The 20,141-nt window shown below is 54.5% G+C and overlaps 2 protein-coding genes across 5 annotated transcripts; one reads left to right on the forward strand and one right to left on the reverse strand.

Moving 5' to 3' along the window:
* Window positions 1-197: 197 nt before the first annotated feature.
* On the reverse strand, window positions 198-11,059 carry FSD1 (fibronectin type III and SPRY domain containing 1). 4 transcript variants are annotated; one of them, XM_060094543.1, is made up of 13 exons: window positions 10,944-11,059; window positions 9,855-9,950; window positions 9,559-9,690; window positions 8,687-8,788; window positions 7,971-7,993; window positions 7,679-7,800; window positions 6,944-7,153; window positions 3,410-3,508; window positions 2,438-2,597; window positions 2,017-2,096; window positions 774-1,025; window positions 582-670; window positions 198-482 (listed from the first exon to the last, which is right to left on the reverse strand). In XM_060094543.1, the coding sequence occupies exons 1-13, from the start codon at window positions 10,956-10,958 to the stop codon at window positions 372-374; spliced, it is 1,491 nt and encodes a 496-aa protein (XP_059950526.1). In that variant the 5' UTR covers window positions 10,959-11,059; the 3' UTR covers window positions 198-371. The 4 variants fall into 4 exon arrangements, with proteins under 4 accessions (XP_059950526.1, XP_059950525.1, XP_059950524.1 ...); XM_060094542.1 differs by having other exon boundaries at window positions 198-670; XM_060094541.1 differs by having other exon boundaries at window positions 582-1,025.
* On the forward strand, window positions 9,790-19,617 carry TMIGD2 (transmembrane and immunoglobulin domain containing 2). Its single transcript, XM_060094546.1, has 6 exons — window positions 9,790-9,811; window positions 9,920-9,976; window positions 14,297-14,656; window positions 19,004-19,033; window positions 19,110-19,211; window positions 19,544-19,617. Exons 1-6 carry the CDS (start codon window positions 9,790-9,792, stop codon window positions 19,615-19,617), a joined length of 645 nt encoding a protein of 214 aa, XP_059950529.1.
* The last annotated feature ends 524 nt before the right edge of the window (window positions 19,618-20,141 follow it).

Genomic DNA, 20,141 nt, shown 5'->3' on the forward strand with positions numbered 1-20,141 from the left:
GAGTTCCCCGACCAGGGATCGAACCCGGGCCTCAGCAGTGACAGCTCCGAGTCCTGACCACTGGACTGCCAGGCAATTCCCAAGAAAAGCCCACTTTACAGCCAAGAAAGCTGAGGTCCAGAGAGGGCCAGGCACACCCAGTGCCACCCAGCCCTGAAAATAATACCCGCAGCACCGCCTGGCCAGTGTTTGACCTTTATTAGGAGGTGAGGTGGGGAGGAGGGCCCGCCCCCGTGCCCGCTCCCCACTGGTGACCCCCATCAGGAGTTAAGGCTCCAAGCAGCAAGTGACAGGAGGGTGCCCAGCCGAAACAGCCGAGGCCTGGAGGCGCCCCCCCCGAAATCAGCCCGGCTGAGGGGCCGTCCCGAGGCCTAGGTGAGGCTGGTGTTGGAGCTGCTGGTAGCGCTGCCCCGCTTCTGCAGGCAGTGCACAGAGCTGGGGACCTGCAGGCCTGCCGTCACGTGGAAGCTGCCGCACCACACCTGGGGCACGGCGTCGGGGGGGACACAGAGAGGCTCAGTAGTGAAGCCAGCCCTCACGCCACACCCGCTCTTACCCCTGGGCCGCGGAGGAGGCCTCACCGTGAAAGCCGGCAGCAGTGGCTGTGTGAACTTGGCCTTGAAGGTGTGCAGCAGCTGTTTGGTGCGGGCGTTGTAGAAGGACAGGAGGCCTGGGGTGGAGGGCAAGAGGGACAGGGGGACCGGTAAGAGGGGTTTGGGCAGAGAGACGGCGGACAGGGGTGGCCGGAGAGGTCAGCGGGGGCTCGGGGTCACCTTGGTGGAAGTCGCAGTGCACGCCCAGGCAGTCGGGCACGGGGGTGTCCAGCACCTTGGCCTTGTTGGCGTGCTTGGCAGTGAAGCTGACCTGCAGCCAGTTGTTGACGTACAGGCACCAGGACGCGGCTGTCTTGCCCAGCTGCTCGAAGCGGCCCAGGCTGCGGTAGGCCACCCCCAAGCCAAAAGCCTTGCTGTCCGGCTCATAGCGCACCTCCCAGTAATGCTCCCCGCCGTCAATCAGCGTGTCCCCTGTGGGGCGGAGCGGACAGGGGGGACTGGGTAGAATCGGGTCCCAGGTACCCTTTCACAAAGGGGCAACCAGAGCCCAGCTATTCCCTCCAGATACTGCTTGGTCCTCAGCTGTTCCTTCCAGATACTCCAGGCGTCCCTAGGTATTCGTTAAGTCCGGATCTTCTCCAGGCCTCAACTAGATCTCAGCTACTCCCTGAGTCCACATCCTCCCCAGACCCCAGATCCAGATTCTTGCCGCCTCAGCTACTCCCCGATCCAGCTACTCCTGAGCTGCAGCTTCTCCGCACACTCCTGCCCCACCAGATGGTAGCTTTTCTCCTCACTCATTCCCAGAAACCAGCTACTCCTTAAATATATGCCCTCCTCGCCGCCACCTGCCACAAAGTACAGACCACATTGGCCTCCTCATTTACCCTGGCTTCTTTTTCAAGCTTTTTTTCTGGACAGTGGTGATTCCCCTGAACTCCAGGTCCTCCTCGGACTCCAGCTTCTCCTTCACAGGATCCAATCAGTCCTGTGGTGCTAACCGCTCCTCTCATCCTAGCCATTCTCTCCACTTCTCAGACTCAGCGACTCTCTCTGGCTCCTCCACTCACCCTAAGCCACTTCCCCGAGCCCCCGTCTTGCTTCAGCTCCTCCACAAACCTGCCTGCTCCACAGGCAACTGTTCTTTCCAGCTACTCCCCGAGGCTCAGCTACTCCCTGAGTCTCAGCTACTCCACAGACCCCAGGAAATCCCCTCTCAAGGTCCTGCCCAGCCACTCCCCAGTCCAGAGCATCCATAAGCTCTGATTCCCCCCAATAATCCCTCAGCCCCAAATCTTCCCATTCCTCCAGTGTCACAATAACACATTATTGGGACCATTCCCACAGAAGCTTTGTTGATAGCTGCCTCAGTTTCCCCAGCCAAAGGAATTCTCTCCCACCACCCCCCATCAGGGTCCTGCCCAGAGTTCTCCTCTCTCCTCCCATCTTCCCTCCTCCTTACCCAGCACCGTGTAGGACTCAGCTGTGAAGCGATCCCGTCCCCCACGACCTGAGGGCATCCTCTTGGGAGATGGAGTACCTCTGTGGGCGACAGGGAAGGGGAAGTCTCAATTCAGAACTCACCTCTCCCATCGGAGGGCTTCCCTGGTCCACCCCAGCCACCAGGAACTTTTCATCATTCCTTGACTGTCTGTGGTTCTTTTCATACACAGGGCCTCTCATGTCAGAACACACCAGTGCCCTTCCTCATCTGGAAAACTCCTATTCAACCGTCAAAGTCTCCTCTCCCTTCATTCACTCTTTGGGTCCCCCAGCTCCACATCCCTCCCTCCACCCCAGCCTTGAGCACACTGGGCTTTGTGTGTCCATGTCCAGCTTGATCTCCTCCACCAGAGACTCAGGGAGGGGAGAGGGCAGGCTACCTGGCTGGGGAGTTGACGGGAGACGCCGTCCGCCCCTTGCCATCTTTCTCGCGAGCTTTGATATCCTGCACCTTCCCGCCCATGGCGTCCCACTCCACGGAGAGATCATCCACCCGCAGGTTCTGGTGGGATGTGGATGCATCCAGGCGGAACATGAACGCTGGGGCCAGGCAGACGTGGGAGTCACAGAGATGGGGAAACCCGGAGGCACAGAGAGAGACAGACAGTGACCAAGACAGACCATGACAGGGACAGAGAACAGAAAAACACAAAGAAACAGAGACTAAGACAGAGAGAGAGCAAAAGAGACCAACGGACAAAGATTCAGAGACAGACAGATACAGAGACAACAGGCAGAAAGACACCAAGAGACAAGATGGGGAAGAGTGGAGAGGGCAGAACATGTAGCCAGAGGAGTGAAGACCAAGGGCTTGTTGCCTAAAGGTATCCCAGGTCTGAAGCCATTTTCAAACTACTGTGCTGCCCTGTGCTTCCACTGGGGATTAATCCCCGGAAAGGGGCTGGGCTACAGCATGACAGAGTTAAGCAAGATTGCAGAAGGACTTCCTATCAAGACATTCAAAAGTGTCACTGTGGGAGGCTAACAAATCTGTCTTCAGTACTGATATCCCATTCCCAATTCTATAGCGTGCTTAGCCATTTTTTGTAAGACAGAGAGAGAGAGAGAGAGAGAGAGAGAGAGAGAGTGTGTGTGTGTGTGTGTGTGTATGTGTGTCTACAAACCATCCAGGTATAATGGGATCAACTTCAAATGCAAAGAACAATACGAAGTTTATACCAGACACTCAGGCTAAGGAAGCTACTGTGGACCGAGCACTGAGCTTCCTGGCAACCATGGCAAAAAGGGTCATAGAATCCCACTTAGAAGATTCTCCTCAGACACCAGTCCCTGGGGCCCTGGGAGTAAGGGGTTATGCTGTCTCAGCCAGGGCAGGGGTGGGAGCCAGTCACCTGGTGTCTCCAGGGTCACTGGCTCAGAGAACTCGCCTGAAACTGCCTTATTACAGGCCTTCACACGGAAATTCATGTATTTCATGTCAAACTTGAGACCTACGAGACAACAGAGGAATCAACATTGTGTACACTTTGAGCAATAGATTAGAGGCCCCTGTGTCCCACAGTAATCCCACCACCCTTCATTCTAAGGAGTATCTTATAAATGACATCCCTGAGAAACCATCCTTGCCCTCATTCACCTGTGGGATATCACTTGGTTCTGCCCACAACCCAGACTGGCCAATCAGGATGCTTTATGGCTCAGTCACACCAATTGGTCCAGGGATAGGCACATGACCCAAACTAGCCAATCAGAATCTGCCCTAGGACTCTAGTATTATAACGAGCAGATTCTGTCTTTCCTCTGGGCTGGCCAGCTAGGAGGAAGCCCCTTTTGAGAAAATTTCCCAGCACGTCAGCAAGCCTCCTTGAGAATGCAGGCCCTAGAGCCAACGAGTGCCAGGAACGGAGCTGAGCGAGTCATTTGCTGGAACCCCTGGATCTAGCCATGCCTGGTTCCTTAAAGACTTTCCATACTACTAGAATATATCCTACCCTCCATTTCTATACTTTTAAAAAAATATTATTAATTTCTTCTAATCTTACAAAATAAAAGCAACCATCAAGCTGTCTTCTCCCTCAAGCAAAACCTCTTTGGAGAGCTGTCCACACCCCCCTTCTCGGCTGCCTCACTCCCTCTCCTTCCTTTGGCCTTGTTAATCCTCATCTTTCAGGATCTCCTGGCTGACCACTCCTTCCTTCATGGAACATTATCTTTCCTTGGCAGCCATGGCATTGCCCTCTCCTGGCTGCCCCCTCTGATTGCTCCCCCTTGGTCTTCTTTGCAGGCTCCTCCATACCCTCAAATGTATGGGTGCCTCAGTCTGGAACCCCTGCTCACCTCACTCTGCTGTCCCCTTCTCACCCTTCAGACACCACCTCTCCACCCACAGCACTCACAGCCCAACCTTTAGCTCAGACCACATGTCCAGCTGCCTCCTGGGCATTCCTCACAGGGTGCCCATTCTCTGGGCATCCCAAACAACACTTAGTACCCCCTGCTCTGAAATCTCCCATAGATCCCCTTGCCCTCAGGGTAAAGTCCCCGTTCCTCCTCTCCCCTCTCCCTACAGTTGTTCCCTCTGCAAACTTAACTAGTTCCAGGCACAAAGGCTCAGTGTTCTGGCCTCTGAGCCCTTGATCAGGCTGTTCTTCTGCCTGGAAGTCTGTTCTACCCCCCTTCTCTTTTGGGCCTCAGCCTGGCTGTTAACCTCCTCCAGGTGCCCACCCAGACTGCCTCACCCTTCCTTGGAGCCCCTTTTCTGAGAGTAAGGTGGTTTGCTCAGCAGCGCCATCTACTGCCCCAGAGCTAAGACTACCTACCACCCAGGAGGCTTGGTTTCAGAATCACGAACCCATCTGACTTTTGACAGCGCGTGCCTCAGTTTCCTACTCTGCAACCCAACAATCATATCCCCAACACTGAGCAGGGTTCACATGAGGATGAGACGGGTCAAGGAATGTAAGTTATAAACTCTTAACCAAAACCTTCCTGTCTTCCAAACAATCAACGAGAGTAGGTGGACTGCAAATAACCACATAGGTTATTTACATAGGTGAGCGAATTCATCATTATCTTGAATATAGCAGGTCTTTTGAGGGATTCAAGTTCCTGCCCTCTGGATTTTGGAAAAGGCCAGAGAGGTAAAGAGGATGCATCCAGAAGCCTGTGATGGAGAAGATCTACACCTTGATGATGGTGGTGATTACACAAATTTACACATGGGATAAAATTGCACATGGGATTACACAGGCACACAAGAATGAGTGCGTGTAAAACTGGTGAAAAGTGAATCAACACTGCAGAATGTACCCGTGTCAGCTTTCTTGTTCTGGTATTGAGTTCTAGTTATGTAAGCTGCCACTACTAGAGAAAGCTGGGTATAGCCACACAAGGGACTATCATTCAGCCTTAAAAAAGGAAGGACATTCTGACACAGGGTACCACGTGGGTGAACCTTGAGGACATGATGCTCAGTGACATAAGCCAGACATACTGTGTGATTCCACCTATATTAGGTACTTAGAGTAGTAACAATCATAAGGACTGGAAGTAGAATGGTGGGTGCCAGGGGCTGCGGGGAGGGGAATGGGAGTTAGTGGCTAATGGGGACAGGGGGACTTCACTGGTGGTCCAGTGGTTAGGACTCAGCTTTCACTGATGAGGGTGCGGGTTCGATCCCTGGTCAGGGAACTAGGATCCTGCAAGCCGTGTGGTGCGGCCAAAAAGTTAAAACAAACAAACAAACAAAGCTAATGGGGGGCTTCCCTGGTGGCGCAGTGGTTGAGAGTCCGCCTGCCGATGCAGGGGACACGGGTTCGTGCCCCGGTCCGGGAAGATCCCACATGCCGCCGAGCGGCTGGGCCCGTGAGCCATGGCCACTGAGCCTGCGCATCCGGAGCCTGTGCTCCGCAGCGGGAGAGGCCACAACAGTGAGAGGCCCGTGTACCGCAAAAAAAAAAAAAAAAAAGCTAATGGGGACAGAGTTTCAGTTTTGCAAGATGAAAAGTTCTGGAGATGGTTGGTCAGGAGGATGGTAGCACCACATCGTGAACGCACTGAAAAGCTGATCTGTTTACTTAAGAATGGTTAAGATGGTGAATTTTATGTTACGTGTATTTTACCACAATAAAAAAAGATTTGGGGAAAAAAATGGGATGTGTTTATTTTGATTCCCATGCAAAGGATAAGCCAAGAGTTTCTCAGGCCCTCTTGCAGGTTGCTGGCTTTTCTTTCCTACAATTAGCATGATCATTATTAACCATGCATGCTGATTACAGATACGGAGCAGGCTGATTACAGCCCAAGAGCCCTGGTGATAGTTATCTTGTCAGCAAGACTCTCCCTGCCCCTGAGGGTTTCCCTTGGCTCAGGATGGCTTCTTAACTCATTAGGGACCCCTAATTTTATCTTCCTTCAGACCCTCCCCTACCAGCTGGATGGATTCCCCCAGGCTTTCTGCTCTCTTATAACTGCCAAGGAAATCCCCAAATCCTGGGAGGGTAGCCCCCGAAACACCAGTCCACCAGAGGAGGGATTTTCACCCACTTTGCTCCCCCACTACTCCAAGGATGGTGCTTGGTACCCTGTAGGCATTAAGTCAAAATGAATGAATAAATGAATGAACGAATGCTGGATCATAGAGATAAGACAGGGATGGAGGAGGCCCTCTCGCCCCGTACCGTACCTCACTCAGTTCCTTCATCTGTAAAATGGTGATGATAAGCATGCCCATTACATGTGGTAAAATGCTTAGCACATAGTAAGCCCTCAGCACATGGTACAGTGGCTGTCACCAGTATCGTTTTCATTATTGTTATTTCTGCTGCTCCCCATCAGTCCAGCCCGGCTGCTCTCACACCCCACGTGCCTCGAGGATCCTCCATGAGCCCCAGGTTGACTGATGGGGAAGGGTGAGCTGCCCTTACCGGTCAGGGTGTATTCTGTCTGCTGGATGCCCTCGATGACCATCCAGGGCTGGTCCTCCTTGAGGCGGGGTGGGCCCTCAAAGTTGGTCCGCCGATACTCCAGCACATAGTGGTCAATCTTGTTGTCCTCGTCCGGCATGCGCCACACCAAGGTTACACAGTTGTCGGCCACCAGGGACTCGGCCAGGTCGATCACAGGGGCGCTAGGCACTGCCCAGGACAGAGCAGAGAGGGGTGTCAGGGTGCTGTGCCTGCAGGGGTGGGCCTTGCCGTAACCCCGCCCACATAATAGACCTTCTTGGGGGCGGGGCATCCTCCAGATCCCAGGATTAGGGGCGGGGCCCCTCTGGGTTGTGGGGCCTGGGGGTGGAACGTCCTCAAAGGGTGGAGGGTAGGGAAGAGCTTTCTCAGGGTTTAGCCAACAAATGACTGGGCCTTCTCTGGATTCCACCATTTAGATGTAGAACATTTCCAGAACACTACCAATTGGGGGTGTGGCCTCCATGGGACTCCACCCCTGGTGGGTGGGGCTTCTTCAGGGCTCTGCCACAGGGTGGGTCTTCCTCATGGCTCCACCCACTGGGGGTGGGAATTCTCAGGGCTCCACCCCAGGGCGGGGCCTCCTGGGGTTTCCACAAACGGCTGTCAGCCCTACTCTAGGCCTTATCTCAGGGCCCCCCAGACTCCCGGGCCATTTCCCTGAAATCTTGGCCCTCCAGCAAGTTCCCCTCTCACCAGGCAGGAACGTGAGTGCCTGTAGCATCCTCCGCTCCTGGGCAAAGTCCACCATGAGGTGACTCATGTTGTCGCTGACCTTGGCTTTCAGTGACAGCCGGAAGGCAGGGGCCATTGTCACACTGCAGGGAAGGAGGTGGACGCCCAGGCCTAGTCCTCCGAGGTGTGTGTAGGGGACCCCCTCCCCCTTGTTCCTGTCCAGTGCTCTGGGCCAAGGGACCCTCACCTGGGCATTCCCACCTTCACAACAGGGGTGGGGCAATGGGGTGGGAGCCAGGTCCCAGCATCTTACCCATCTTTGATTTGCTTGGCAGCCTAGAAAGAGGGACAGAATAAAATCCAAAGAATTGTGTTGACTGAATCAGAAAGCCAGGATACAGATAGGAAGACTGAGGCCCAGCCAGGCATCTATGTGGCAAAGTGCCCCAACACTGGGGCAGAAAACCTTGGCTGTGCCCCGAAGGGATGGGGGCGAAGACAGGCTCCCACCTCCACCTCCTGCCTAGTACCCAGTACATACAGTTGGCTGATTTAGCAAATAAAAATTTTATAGGATGCCCAGTCAAGTTTGCATTTCAGATAAACAGGAAATGATCTTCTAGTATAAGTAGGTCCCATCCAATATTTCAGACACACTTATACTAAATATCGCACGTGACATATGACTAAAAAATTATTCGTTGTTAAATCTGAATTTCAGATAAAGAATGAATATGTATTTTTGTGTAAATATGTCCCATGCAACACTTGGGAAATATTTATACTAAACATTTGCATGAGATATACTAAAAAATTTATTTGTTCTTAAATTTGAATTTCAGATCAACCATGAAGAATTGTTTTTTTTAGCATATGTCCCATGTGATCTTTGGGATGTACTTAGACTAAATATTGCATGGGCCATACTTATACTAAAAAATTCCTCGTAGTTGATCTGAAATGCAAATGTATCTGGGGGTCCTGTATTTTATCTGGCAGCCCTACCAGTCTGGCTTCCGAGGCACCTACCTGAGGAAAGTCCTCGCGGTCCGTGGCCTGCAGGGTTTGGTTGGCCGTCTCCAGAAGCTCCTCAGAGCTCTCCAGGGCTCGCGTGCAGGCAGCCAGCTGGTTCTGCAGGTGCCATGACACCGAGAGAAGAGACACCTTACTCCACTGCCTCAAGCCCTCCCAGGGCTCCCCACTGCCTTCGGGATCCAGGGTACCATGCCCTTCTCCAACTGCAGATGGGAGAGGGAGGCTGGCCCTCTGCGAGCAGGGCATCAGAACCACCTGGGGATCCCTTCCTTAGAAATGCACATGCCCAGGCCACATCTAAGCCCAGGGCTCCACATCCCCCAGGGATGGGAATCTGGGGTGTTAGGAGGTTGCCCAGGAGGTTCTGGTACAGCTCCAGCGACCCCAGCTTGGAATCTGAGACCTCAGGAGACTCACAGGGGGTGTTTGGCAAGGGGTGATGCCCTCAGATCTGGGGCACCAGTGGGAAGGGCTGAGAAATTGGAAGCGCTGGGTGAGGACAGGTGGGGAGGAATAGCCAGATGTACGGGTGGGGCTGCAGCAGTGGAGAGGAGGGGTGGATGGGAGAGGGGATTAAGAAGGAGAGCAGGTGGGTGGGACATTAATAGATCATGGCCAGGGAGGAGGCTGGGAAGACCCCAGGAAAAAGAGGAGGTGTGTCCGACACCACTAGAGGGTCTGGCTCTGGACACCGGGGACACTTGGGGACATCTCTGGGAAGGGGCACAGGAGGAGGAGCAGGTTTGGAGGAAGATGCTAAGGTCAGCTGGGCTCTGCTGAGTGCGAGGGGTGAGATGGGGGATGGCGTCTGGGCGGGGGTCCAGGAGAGCACCCTCCCCCGACCCGCCCACCACACACACACACACCTGCAGCTCATAGGCGCGGCTGGCACGGTCCTGCTTTATCTTCATGAGCATGCCCTCCTTCAGCTCCTCCAGGAGGGAGAAGAGGGACTGGAACTCGGCTTCCAGGTCCTCCTGCACCTTGGCCGAGTTCGCCTTGGAGAGACATTGCATGGTCAGAACGGCTAGGATTGTCAAAGCCGGTGCTCAGGTGAGGAAACAGGCCTGGCCGTGGCAGCCAGGCCCACGAGTCCCATGGACATCAGCAGATTAGCTCGTATGGCTGCCCCTCCCTCCCTCCTTGGGGGTGACTTCCTCACCTCCACGTTCAACAGCATCTGCTTGAGGGAGTAAATGAAACTCTGAATCTCTTCATTTTTCACAGCCAGTGTCGTGATGATCTTCCGCAGAGCCTCCTGCCCCCAGGGAAGCGCGTGCACAGGTAAGCCCCTCAGCCTGGCCGGGCTCCCCGACTTGAGGCCCCCCATTCTGTCCTCCAGGCATCCAGGGAGGGCATGCGGGGGCCACTGTGCCAATGAGCTTGGGCATCCACCAACAGCAGGCCCTGGGCGGAGCTGTGGCCCTACAACCCTCAGGAAACAGGCAGGCATTAGGCACCCTGTGCGTGCCCATTTCACAGGGGAGGAAACTGAGGCTCTGAGAGAGCTTCTCAGGAAGGGACAGACCCTGGGCCCCAGTTAGGTCTGCCTGAGCGCAAAGCCTTCAACCAGGTACCTATATCCTGAGGGCAGGGCATGATCCAGGGTGAGGGGCTAGCTTGGGGAAAGAAACCCCAGAGGAAAAGGAGGCCTGCAGCACATGGGCTCATCTGGGGAAGGGGATACGCTGGGAAAAGGGATTAGCAAGGAGAAAGGAGGTACCTGAGGAAGGATTAGAGAGACCAGGTAAGTGGAGAAAGGCAAGGAGGCCTGGAAGAGGGGATGCGGGAGGGAAGGAGGCCGCGTGGGGGGATGCTGCTGGGGCCTGTATCCCTAACCCAGGCCTCCGACGGGTGCTTTTCCTGGGGGCGCGGGATGGATGGGGTCACCAGTGCTGAGCTGGCGGGGCGTCCTCCGAGGAGGGGCGGGGCGGGGGCCGGGACACCTGGTCCGCAATCCGGGTGGAAGGCGTGGGGGATGGAATCAAGGCTGGGTCCGGGGTACTGGGAGGGCGAGGGGGACATGGAGGGGATGTGCCCGAACCCAGGCCAAGATGATGTGGGGTCGTGGCGAGAGTGAGGGGGCTGAGTCTAGAATCGGGGCTAGATCCGGGCGCGGTTGCGGTGGGGGTGGGGCTTCGTCCGCAGAGCAGCTGGGGCGGGGGGGCGGGGAGGGAGCTGCGGCATCACCTGGTCCCCTCCTCTTGTATACCCCCGCCGCGGGCCCCGCCCCGCCCCGCCCCGGTCTTACCCTCTGGTCCTCCATGGCTGCAGCCCAGGTCGTCCCCGGCCAGGGCCGCGGGTCTCACTCGCTCTTCTAGTCCCCAAGCTGCCTTTGCCGCTGCCGGTAGCCAATGGCCCGCCGAGCCCTCGCCGCCGCCGCCGCCGCCGCCGCCGCCGCCGCCGCGCCCCCAGTCAGCGCTCCATCACTGGCCGCAGGGCGCAGGCGCGCCCCTCGCGGCAGGCTGGGAAATGTAGTCCTTCTTGCGCTACGGTCGCCGAGAGCCGAGACCCACAGGGCCCGGGTCGTACCAGCCGACATTGCTAATGATGTCTGAGCTGGAGAGAGTCCGGAACTGGGAGGCAGGATGCCTGGGCTCGACTGCCATGTGGCCTTGAGCCTACCCTACTCCTAGTGCCTCAGTCTCCCCACTCTCTCACCCACACAACTTCTCAGCTGCCACTCAAACTGGAATTCCACTGCAACCCACCTCCACCTGGCCCAGAGATCTGCCCCCTGCAACTACTCACGGCTTACATTTACTGAAAAGCCAAAGTCTTTTGCCCAAGCGGATGTTCAGCTTCCAATGCCGCCTTTCCCTCCCTAAATCACAACTGAACTCCTATGCATCCCACAAAGCCCCAGGCTCTCACATCTCCTCCAGAAGCCTCTCTGCCTGCCCAGAATCCATAGGGCTAGGAGGAGGCTGGGAAGCACTTCCTGGGAAAGTGTGGGCAGAGCGCCACCGCAGGGGCCTCCCTGTGGTTGACAGGAACAATTCTGCCAAGAACACTGACCCTCTTCTTTCTCGTTGAAAAAAAGGAGGTCACACTGTGGCTGGGGGTGAGACATTGAGGCCTAGGAGTCTGCTTCCTCCTCCAGGGTGGGTACTGCCGGCTGTGGGGTGATGCGTGCAGGGCTGGGAGAAAGTCCAGAGCTTGTGAACCCCCTCGACTGGGCCCCCAAACTTCTCCCCAGGCTGTGGAGACGGGGATCCACCCTACCTGCCGTGGGACTCAAAGCCATCAGCAGAAATCCCTTCCTCTGAACCCCAAAGGAAGACAACTTGGAGGCAAAATAACTGAGGCTAGGATTCTGCCATTCTGTCCCCTGCTCAGGCCTCTGCCACCTGCTCCCCTCCCCTCCCCTTGCCTCACCTGCCCTTCAATGTGTCCTCCCCAGTCTAGGTGTGTCTGTATAGTCTTTTAGAAGGATTTTCACTCACATGATCTCCATCACATACGCATACTGCTTTTCAGATTTAAAAAAAAAAAAACTTCTGGGAAACTGAGGCAGGAGGTGACAGGAAGTGGAGCCCCAAGCAGCAGTGGCCACCAGACGTCTGCTGGCTGCCCGGGTGTCACATATACTTCTGTGGTGGGGGTGGAGTGTCACATATGTCTCTGTGGCAGGAAGTCCGTCACGTAGGAGGGGGAGGGGGGGGCAGGATGCCAGCTGGGAGAGGGGAGCCTGATGGGCCAGGAATGGGTTCCCTGGGCATGGTGCTGCTCCTCCTGGCACAGTTTTGGGGTGAGTACTTGGGCCTCCCTCCCCTCTACCCCCACCCTGTTGCGACCCATCACCCCAGCTTCCTGCCCCTCCTATACAGAGCCCCTCGAAACCTCAGTCTCTCTGCTCTGCCAAATAGGCCCCATCTCTCTCCCTGATACTCAGAACTTTACAAGGGTTGGAGGGTTCTAGCGAGGATCCTCAGAGGGGCCCGCAGGATAAAATTCACACCATGACCTGCGTACGAGTCTTGCGTGACCTGGCTCCGCTGGCCTCTCTCATCTCCTCTCTCCTCTGCATTCCCTCTCTCCCCCGTGGCCAGCCTGCTGACTCTTCTCTCCTTTTTTCTTTTTTCTTTTTTTTTTTTGCGGTACGCGGGCCTCTCACTGTTGTGGCCTCCCCCGTTGCGGAGCACAGGCTCCGGACGTGCAGGCCTAGCGGCCATGGCTCACGGGCCTAGTCGCTCCGCGGCACGTGGGGTCCTCCTGGAATGGGGCACAAACCCGTGTCCCCTGCATCGGCAGGCGGACTCTCAACCACTGTGCCACCAGGGAAGCCCCCTTTTTTCTTTTTTTTATCCCAGCACATCAAGCTTGATCCCACCTCCGGGCCTTTGCACCTGCTGTTCCCTCTGCCTGTTACCTGGATCTCCTCTCTCTAGCGTCAGCTACAACTGCACCCCAAAGACCAGGAACTTGAAGGGGAGTCTAACAGACACCCCAGACTTCTCATGGCCCAAAGCAAACTCTTTCTTTCCCCTCCAGCCCTGCTTCTCCCTCGGTGTCCCCCATCTTGGCCCAAAGCCTCCACCATTCACAAAGTCCCTCAGGTTAAACCTTGGAAATCTGCCACTGTCCCTCTTTCCCTCTCTCTCAATTCAGTTCTTCTTGTAGTCCTTCTGGGGGCAACTTTCAAAATGTATTCAGACTCTGACCACTTCTTTCCAGGGTCCGGCCCACATCACTGGTCTCCTGGACCCTCACTTCCTGGCCTCACCTGATCTCCCTGTGTCATAGTCTGTTCTCACCATGGCAGTCAGGGTGATTTTTTTAAAACTTAAATTGGACCACATTTCCTCCCTGCTCCCCTGGTTTCCCATCACACTTAGGTTAAAAACTAAACTGCTCCCATTTCCCCGCCCCCACCTCTGTACCTCCACCACACCCCACCCCCATGGCCTGCAGGCCTCGAAAAAGCCATCCCCTGCTGACTTCTTGGATCCCACTTCCTCTCACCGGCAAGCTCTTCTCCAGCCACGGGGCCTCCTCACTGTTCCTGAAACTTACCAGGCACGGTCCAGCCCCAGGACCTTCGCACGGCCCATTCCCTCTGTCTGGAGTGCTCTTCCTGCATATCTTCCTTCCCACGACTGACTACTTCTTACCATTCAGATCCCTGTTCAAATGTCACCTCCTCCGAGAGGCCTTCCCTGACCATCCTCTATAAGTAGATCCTCTCACTTCATCCTTATCCCCTATTGCCACTCCCCTTTCCTTCCCTCCATCAGGATTCTCATTTCACGACTTCCAGTGTCTCTCTCTCCCCACAGAACCTCAGCTCCACAAGGGTAGGGATTTTTGTCTTAGTCACCTCTGTGTCTGTGTCCACAGTGGCCAGGACAGGGTCTGGCTCACGCGAGGCAATATTTGTGTGGCTGAGAGCCGGACACGTCACACAGTCCACCTTGAAATCTCACCAGTGCCAGGAGACTTATCCCCATTTCACAGATGAGGCCATTGAGCCTCAGCAAGAACCTTGCAAAGATCACACAGACAGCAAGCTTTCAGACTCTTACTGCCTCATCCCTGTGGGCTGGCTAATGCAGTAAGTCACACACACTGAGAAAGGCCTCACTCACCTCTTCTGTCCCTCAGCCCTGCAAGGAGCCACAGGCCTGAGTGTGCAGCAGGCACCCAAGTTGCTGCAGGTGAGGCAGGACAGCCAGGTGACCTTGGCCTGCCAGGTGATGCAGGCCCAGGCCTGGGAGCGGCTACATGTCGAATGGACCAAGGATGGTGACATCTTGTGCCAGACACACATCATCAACGGCAGTCTCACCGTGGGTGTCTGTGGGCCTCGGGGCCGTCTCTCCTGGCAGCCGCCTAGCAATCTCACCCTGCAGCTGGACCACGTGAGCCTCAATGACAGTGGGCTCTACGTGTGCTGGGCGACCGTGGAGATCCCTGATTTGGAGGAGGCCCAGGGCAGTGGGACACAGCTCCTGGTGGAGACAGGTATGAGAGCGTGTGCGGGCAAGCCGGGGACTTGGAACTTCTAGAAATCTTAAAACTGTAGAATCTCAAACTCCTAGAAACATAAATTCTCCAAATCAGATTCCTAGGAACAGAAAGTCTGCAGATGCAAGAAGTTTGTAAACCAGACAGCCTCTGTTGCAACAACTCCAGAAAGTCACCAGAGGCAGACCTACAGGAAGGGAGGGCCTGGATGCCGATAAAACTTTATTGAAAAAAATAGGCAATGGGCCGTATTTGCTGAGCCCTGTTCCAAGATATCACAATTATAATAACCCTTGAGGGCTTCCCTGGTGGCGCAGTGGTTGAGAGTCTGCCTGCTGATGCAGGGGACACGGGTTCGTGCCCCAGTCCAGGAAGATCCCACATACCTTGGAGCGACTGGGCCCGTGGGCCATGGCCGCTGAGCCTGCGCGTCTGGAGCCTGCACGTCCGGAGCCTGTGCTCCGCAAGGGGAGAGGCCACAACAGTGAGAGGCCCGCGTACCGCAAAAAAAAAAAAAAAAAAAAAAACCCCGTTGAATATATATAATTCTGGATTCTGATTCAAAACAATCCCCTAAAACATGCTATTCAAGTACAGCCTACAAACAGAGAAATGCACACACTGTAAGAGGCCAGCTCAATGGATGTCTTAGTCTGTTTGGCCGCTGTTATAACAAAACACTACAGACTGGGTGGCTTATAAACCACAGATTTATTTCTCAGAATTCTGGAGGCTGGAAATCCAAGATCAAAGCACCAGCAAGGTTTTGTTCTGGTGAGAACCCTCTTCATGTTTCATAGCTTGCACCTTCTAGCTATGTCCTCACGTGGAAGAAGAAGCCGGGGGACTCTCTGGGGTCCTTTTTTGGGGGGGCATGCCGCATGGCATGTGGGATTTTAGTTCCCCAACCAGGGATCGAACTTGTGCCCCCTGCACTGGAAGCATGGAGTCTTAACCACTGGACCATCAGGGAAGTCCCCTGGGGTCCCTTTTATAAGAGCACTGATCCCATTCATGAAGGCTCTACCCTCATGATCTAATCACCTCCCAAAGGCCCCGACCTCCAGTTACCATCATATTGGGGGTTAGGATTCAACATATGAATTTTGGAGGGTTGTATACAAACCACAGCAATGGATTCTCACAACCTGAACACACTTGGGTACCCACCACCATGCTCAACACATGTATCTGCTTCCTCATAGATGCCATCCTCATGCCCACCCCACCATCCTGACCTCTAACAGCATAAATCTATTTTAACTGGTTTCACATTTTACTTAAAAAGACTCACAGAGTATATTCTGTCTCCGACATCTTTCACTCAACATGATGTCTGGAAGATTCCTCCATGTTGGTGTGTGGAGCAGTGGCTCATCCTTGCTGCAGAGCGGCCTCCATCACCACCAATCATTCCAATTTCCTACTGATGACCATTTGGGCATATTCTGGGTTTTAGCTATTATGAATAAGGCTGCTGTGAACAATCTAGAACTTGCCTTTTGGTCAACATATGGACACATTTCTATTGTACCGAGGACAATTCCAGAATCTCAAACCACAAGATAGAATCTTGCAGTTCTAGAATCCTAGGGACATAAATTCTAAGCTCTGAGAATTACAGCATATGTTCTGCATGGGACTGTCACTCCTAAGGAGGCAGTCCTTTGTTCTTGGGAGCAAAGAAAATCTTACTCTTGTTATGTACAAAGCATCTATATGCAGACAGCCCATAAACAGAGTTACAGAATGTCTGCGGTATTAACATTTCATCGGGGAACAAATTAAGGTTCTTAGAAAGTCTACTTAGGGGTGTGATAATGAAAAAAGTTGAGAAACACTGAAATAAAGGAATGGAAGATTCTAGAATCTTAGAGTTGTAGTCTTAAATACTTTATTTATTTACTTATTTTTAATATTAATTAATTAATTAATTAACTTATTTTTGGCTGTGTTGGGTCTTTGTTGCTTGCACAGGCTTTCTCTAGTTGCCCTGAGCAGGGGCTACTCTTCGTTGCGGTGAGTGGGCTTCTCATTGTGGTGGCTTCTCTTGTTGCGGAGCAGGGGCTCTAGGTGCGCAGGCTTCAGTAGTTGTGGCTCGAGGGCTCACTAGTTGTGGCTCGCAGGCTCTAGAGCGCAGGCTCAGTAGTTGTGGCACACGGGCTTAGTTGCTCTGCGGCATGTGGGATCTTCCCGGACCAGGGCTCGAACCTGTGTCCCCTGCACTGGCAGGTGAATTCTTAACCACTGTGCCACCAGGGAAACCAGTCTTAAATACTTTAAAAAGAGAGACTCTTAGAATTTTTTTTTCTAAATATTTATTTATTTATATTTTGGCCGTGTTAAGTCCCAGTTGCAGCACTCAGGTTCTCTAGTTGTGGCGCATGGGCTTAGTTGCCCTGCGGCCCGTGGGACCCTAGCTCCCTGAACAGGGATCGAACTGGTGTCTCCTGCATTGCAGGATGGATTTTAACCACTGGACCACCAGGGGAGTCCCAGAGAGACTCTTAGAATTTTGCAATCACAAAGTGTGTAGGAGCAGAAAATTCTAGAATTCCAGAATCCAGAATTGAAAACCACTGACTCTCGGGAATTCCCCGGGGGTCCAGGGGTTAGGATTCCACGCTTCCACTGCAGGGGGCACGGGTTCGATCCCTGGTGAGTCGGGGAACTAAGATCCCGCAAACCGTGTGGCGCGGCCAAACAAATAAACGAAAAAGAAAGCCATGGACTCTCAAGGCTGGAAGCCACTTTCCCGATCAGCTAAGCCAGCTGCCTCACTTTACAGAGGATAAAGCTGAGGCCCAGCAAGGGCCAAGACACATCCAACCACACACACAAGCCGGGGATGCAGCCAGCTTTCTCCAGAGCCCACCTCATGCATTTCCCCCACTCTGCATGACACCCCATTATAGGCCAAACCATAAGGGCCGGAGACCCAGGTTGACCCGATGGGGTCCTGCTCTCTCTCAGCAGTTCCTGAGGGCCTTGGGCACATGCCTGGCCCGTATCAGGCAGAATGAAGCACCACCCGGGATCCCAGGCCCAAGAGACGCCCATTTGTCTCCAGCTGGCAGGACCCACCCACTGCCTGCCTCCGGGGCGGTGTGTTATGGCTGTCCCGCCTGCCCCCCACCCCTCCAGTGATGAGGGGGCCAATTACCAATTAGCAGAGGCAGGGTAGCAGAGGCACCAGGCTGTGAGTGGTTGGCAGCTGTGAGGGAGCGAGAGTGAGCGGGCACAGGTCCAGCTCCCCACAGCTGGCTTTCCCATCCCTGAACAGCTGCTTGGAACCCTGGGACCACTGCCAACTTTAGAACCTGCAAGATGAAGGGCTTGGGGGCTCTGGGTCTCGTCTTAGTCACAGGAGAAGGCGCCTTTGGCTGGGGTTCATGTCAGTTATACAGACCTGAAAGCACATCCCCATTCTGCCATTCACTTGCTGTGTGACCTTGGGCAAGTGACTTGACCCTTCTGTGCCTGTTTCCTTAGTCATCAAAATTCAGCTAATAGTGCTTTCCTCATCGGATTAGGTGAATTTAAAGTGATTATATCTAAAGAGTTTATTGCAGGGTCTGGACATAGTAAGCCCTCAGTAAACATAAGTTTACTGAGGACTTACTATGTTCTATGATACTGATTATTCAGCAAGACTCAAAAATTCAGGCCCGTGTAAGTTTTTGTTTGTTTTGGTTTGGTTTTTTTCCTTTCCTTTCTTTCTGAAACAGGGAAGGGAGAGGGGAGCTGAGGGGAGAAACACCTTTGTTCAAAGCAGGGCCCAGCTGTTGCTTGTGTGTGTGTCTCCAAGCAAGTGACTCAGGCTCTCTGAGGCTCAGTTTTCTTGGGATTGACACAGTGTAGACGCTCAAAAAACAGGAGCCATGAGGACGATAGATCCCATGATCAGGATGATGGAGCTCATGGTGGTGTTGGTAAAGTTCCTGGTGAAGATGGTGGAGCTCAAAATGAGGATGATGGAGCTCATGTTCAGGGTGATGGGACTAAGGGTGGGGATGATAAGGCTTGTGATGGGAGCGGTGGAGCCTATTACGGCAGCAATGGGGCTCATGACAAGGGTGGTGCAGCTCATGGTGGGGATGATGGAGCTCATGATGAGAAAATCCCGCAGTTACTTCACAATAACCCAGGAAGATAGGAGTGATTAGTATCCTTTTTTCAAAAGAGGAAACAGGTTCAGAGCAAATCCCTGCCTGAACTCACACAGCATGGCAGGGGCAAGAACCCTGAGGTCCCACACGGGGTAGACGGGCTCTTACCCTGAAGGAGTGCAGGAAGCTGGACTCGAAGGTGAGCTCCCCTGAGACGTAGGTTTCTTCTCGGCAGATGGCTGGCTGCTGAACCGGAGCTTCTCAGGTGAGTTCCGCCCACGTGTCCCTCCTCCAGCCCCGCCCCCCGTCAGACAGCCCACAAACCACCACCGCCTCCCCAGGGCTCTCCTTCGCACTGCTGGTGACTGGGGCCGTGGCCGTGGCCGCTTTCGCTCTGGGCGTCTGGATCTGGGGCCGCCGCCGCTGCCGGAACAGAGACGCAGGTAAGGAACGGCGCAGGTAGCCGCTCGGAGGGCGGACGGTTCCCACGAGCACCGCCATCCACTGGCGACCCCGCCCCGCGCGGCGGAGGCGGGAACTGCAGCTGCTTGACAAGGATGGAACGCAGACCCTTCTGACTTTGATACCTGCCCCTTTTGGGAGGAGCGAGGGTGAGGCTGGGAGGCAGAGAAGGGGAATAGATGGGGAAGGCTGGCCACTACACCCATGTTTTTCAGAGGCATAGACAAAGCCTCCAGAAAGTGGGCTAGAGAGGGCCAGGCTCTCTTAAGTGATTCTCCCCTCTTGGTGTCATACCCGCCTCCTTCCAATGCAGGGAATCCAGTCTACAGCAATGCCCTATACCAGCCCCGGAAGGCCCCAAGGAAGAGTGAGGCAAGGCCTGTGTAGGGGAAGGTGCTGGACATCTCCAGCAAGAATCAGAAGGGCCAAAGCTTCTATTCGATCTCTTTCCCCTGGCCCCCCACCCCCAAGCGGCCTCTGGCTTCCAAGTCTTCCTCCAGCCCCAGGCCCAGTCACCCCATCTCTGCAGTTGGAGTCCTCCCTCCTGGCCCAGGCTCCTCTGGGCAGCCAAGGCCAAGAGGATTCCTTGAAGTGAGAAGACGAATCAGAACCCCCAGAGACCCAGAGAGGACCCCCCAGCAGCTACGTAAAGATGTGACTTATTCCAAGAGGATCACGAAGTCCAGCAGTTCACCCTGAGACACACCCCCTCCTCATTTCTATGAGGCTGGACCTCTTCCTTGCCCACAGAACACCCAATAAAGGCTCATGAAGAAAGCAAAGCCAGAATTTGTGGCAATTTGGGAGTGCTAAAGAGATCTAAGGAGCCATCAGGGGGGTCTCAGAGGACCACTGTGGTGAGGGGGCTCTGACGACTCGCAAGCCTTCCGCCTCTTATCCTTGGAGAGACA

The sequence above is a fragment of the Mesoplodon densirostris genome, chromosome 3, assembly GCF_025265405.1.
Source record: "Mesoplodon densirostris isolate mMesDen1 chromosome 3, mMesDen1 primary haplotype, whole genome shotgun sequence".
NCBI lineage: Eukaryota > Metazoa > Chordata > Mammalia > Artiodactyla > Ziphiidae > Mesoplodon > Mesoplodon densirostris.

Coding starts and splice junctions, on each gene's coding strand:
- FSD1 (XM_060094541.1), bottom strand. Junction 9,691..9,854: donor AGATGCTGTTGAACGTGGAG/GTGAGGAAGTCA, acceptor TGTCTCTCCAAG/GCGAACTCGGCCAAGGTGCA. Junction 483..581: donor CACTGCTGCCGGCTTTCACG/GTGAGGCCTCCT, acceptor GCCGTGCCCCAG/GTGTGGTGCGGCAGCTTCCA.
- TMIGD2 (XM_060094546.1), top strand. CDS start 9,790: ATGGACATCAGCAGATTAGCTC. Junction 14,657..19,003: donor ACAGCTCCTGGTGGAGACAG/GTATGAGAGCGT, acceptor TCTTCTCGGCAG/ATGGCTGGCTGCTGAACCGG. Junction 19,034..19,109: donor GCTGAACCGGAGCTTCTCAG/GTGAGTTCCGCC, acceptor CCGCCTCCCCAG/GGCTCTCCTTCGCACTGCTG.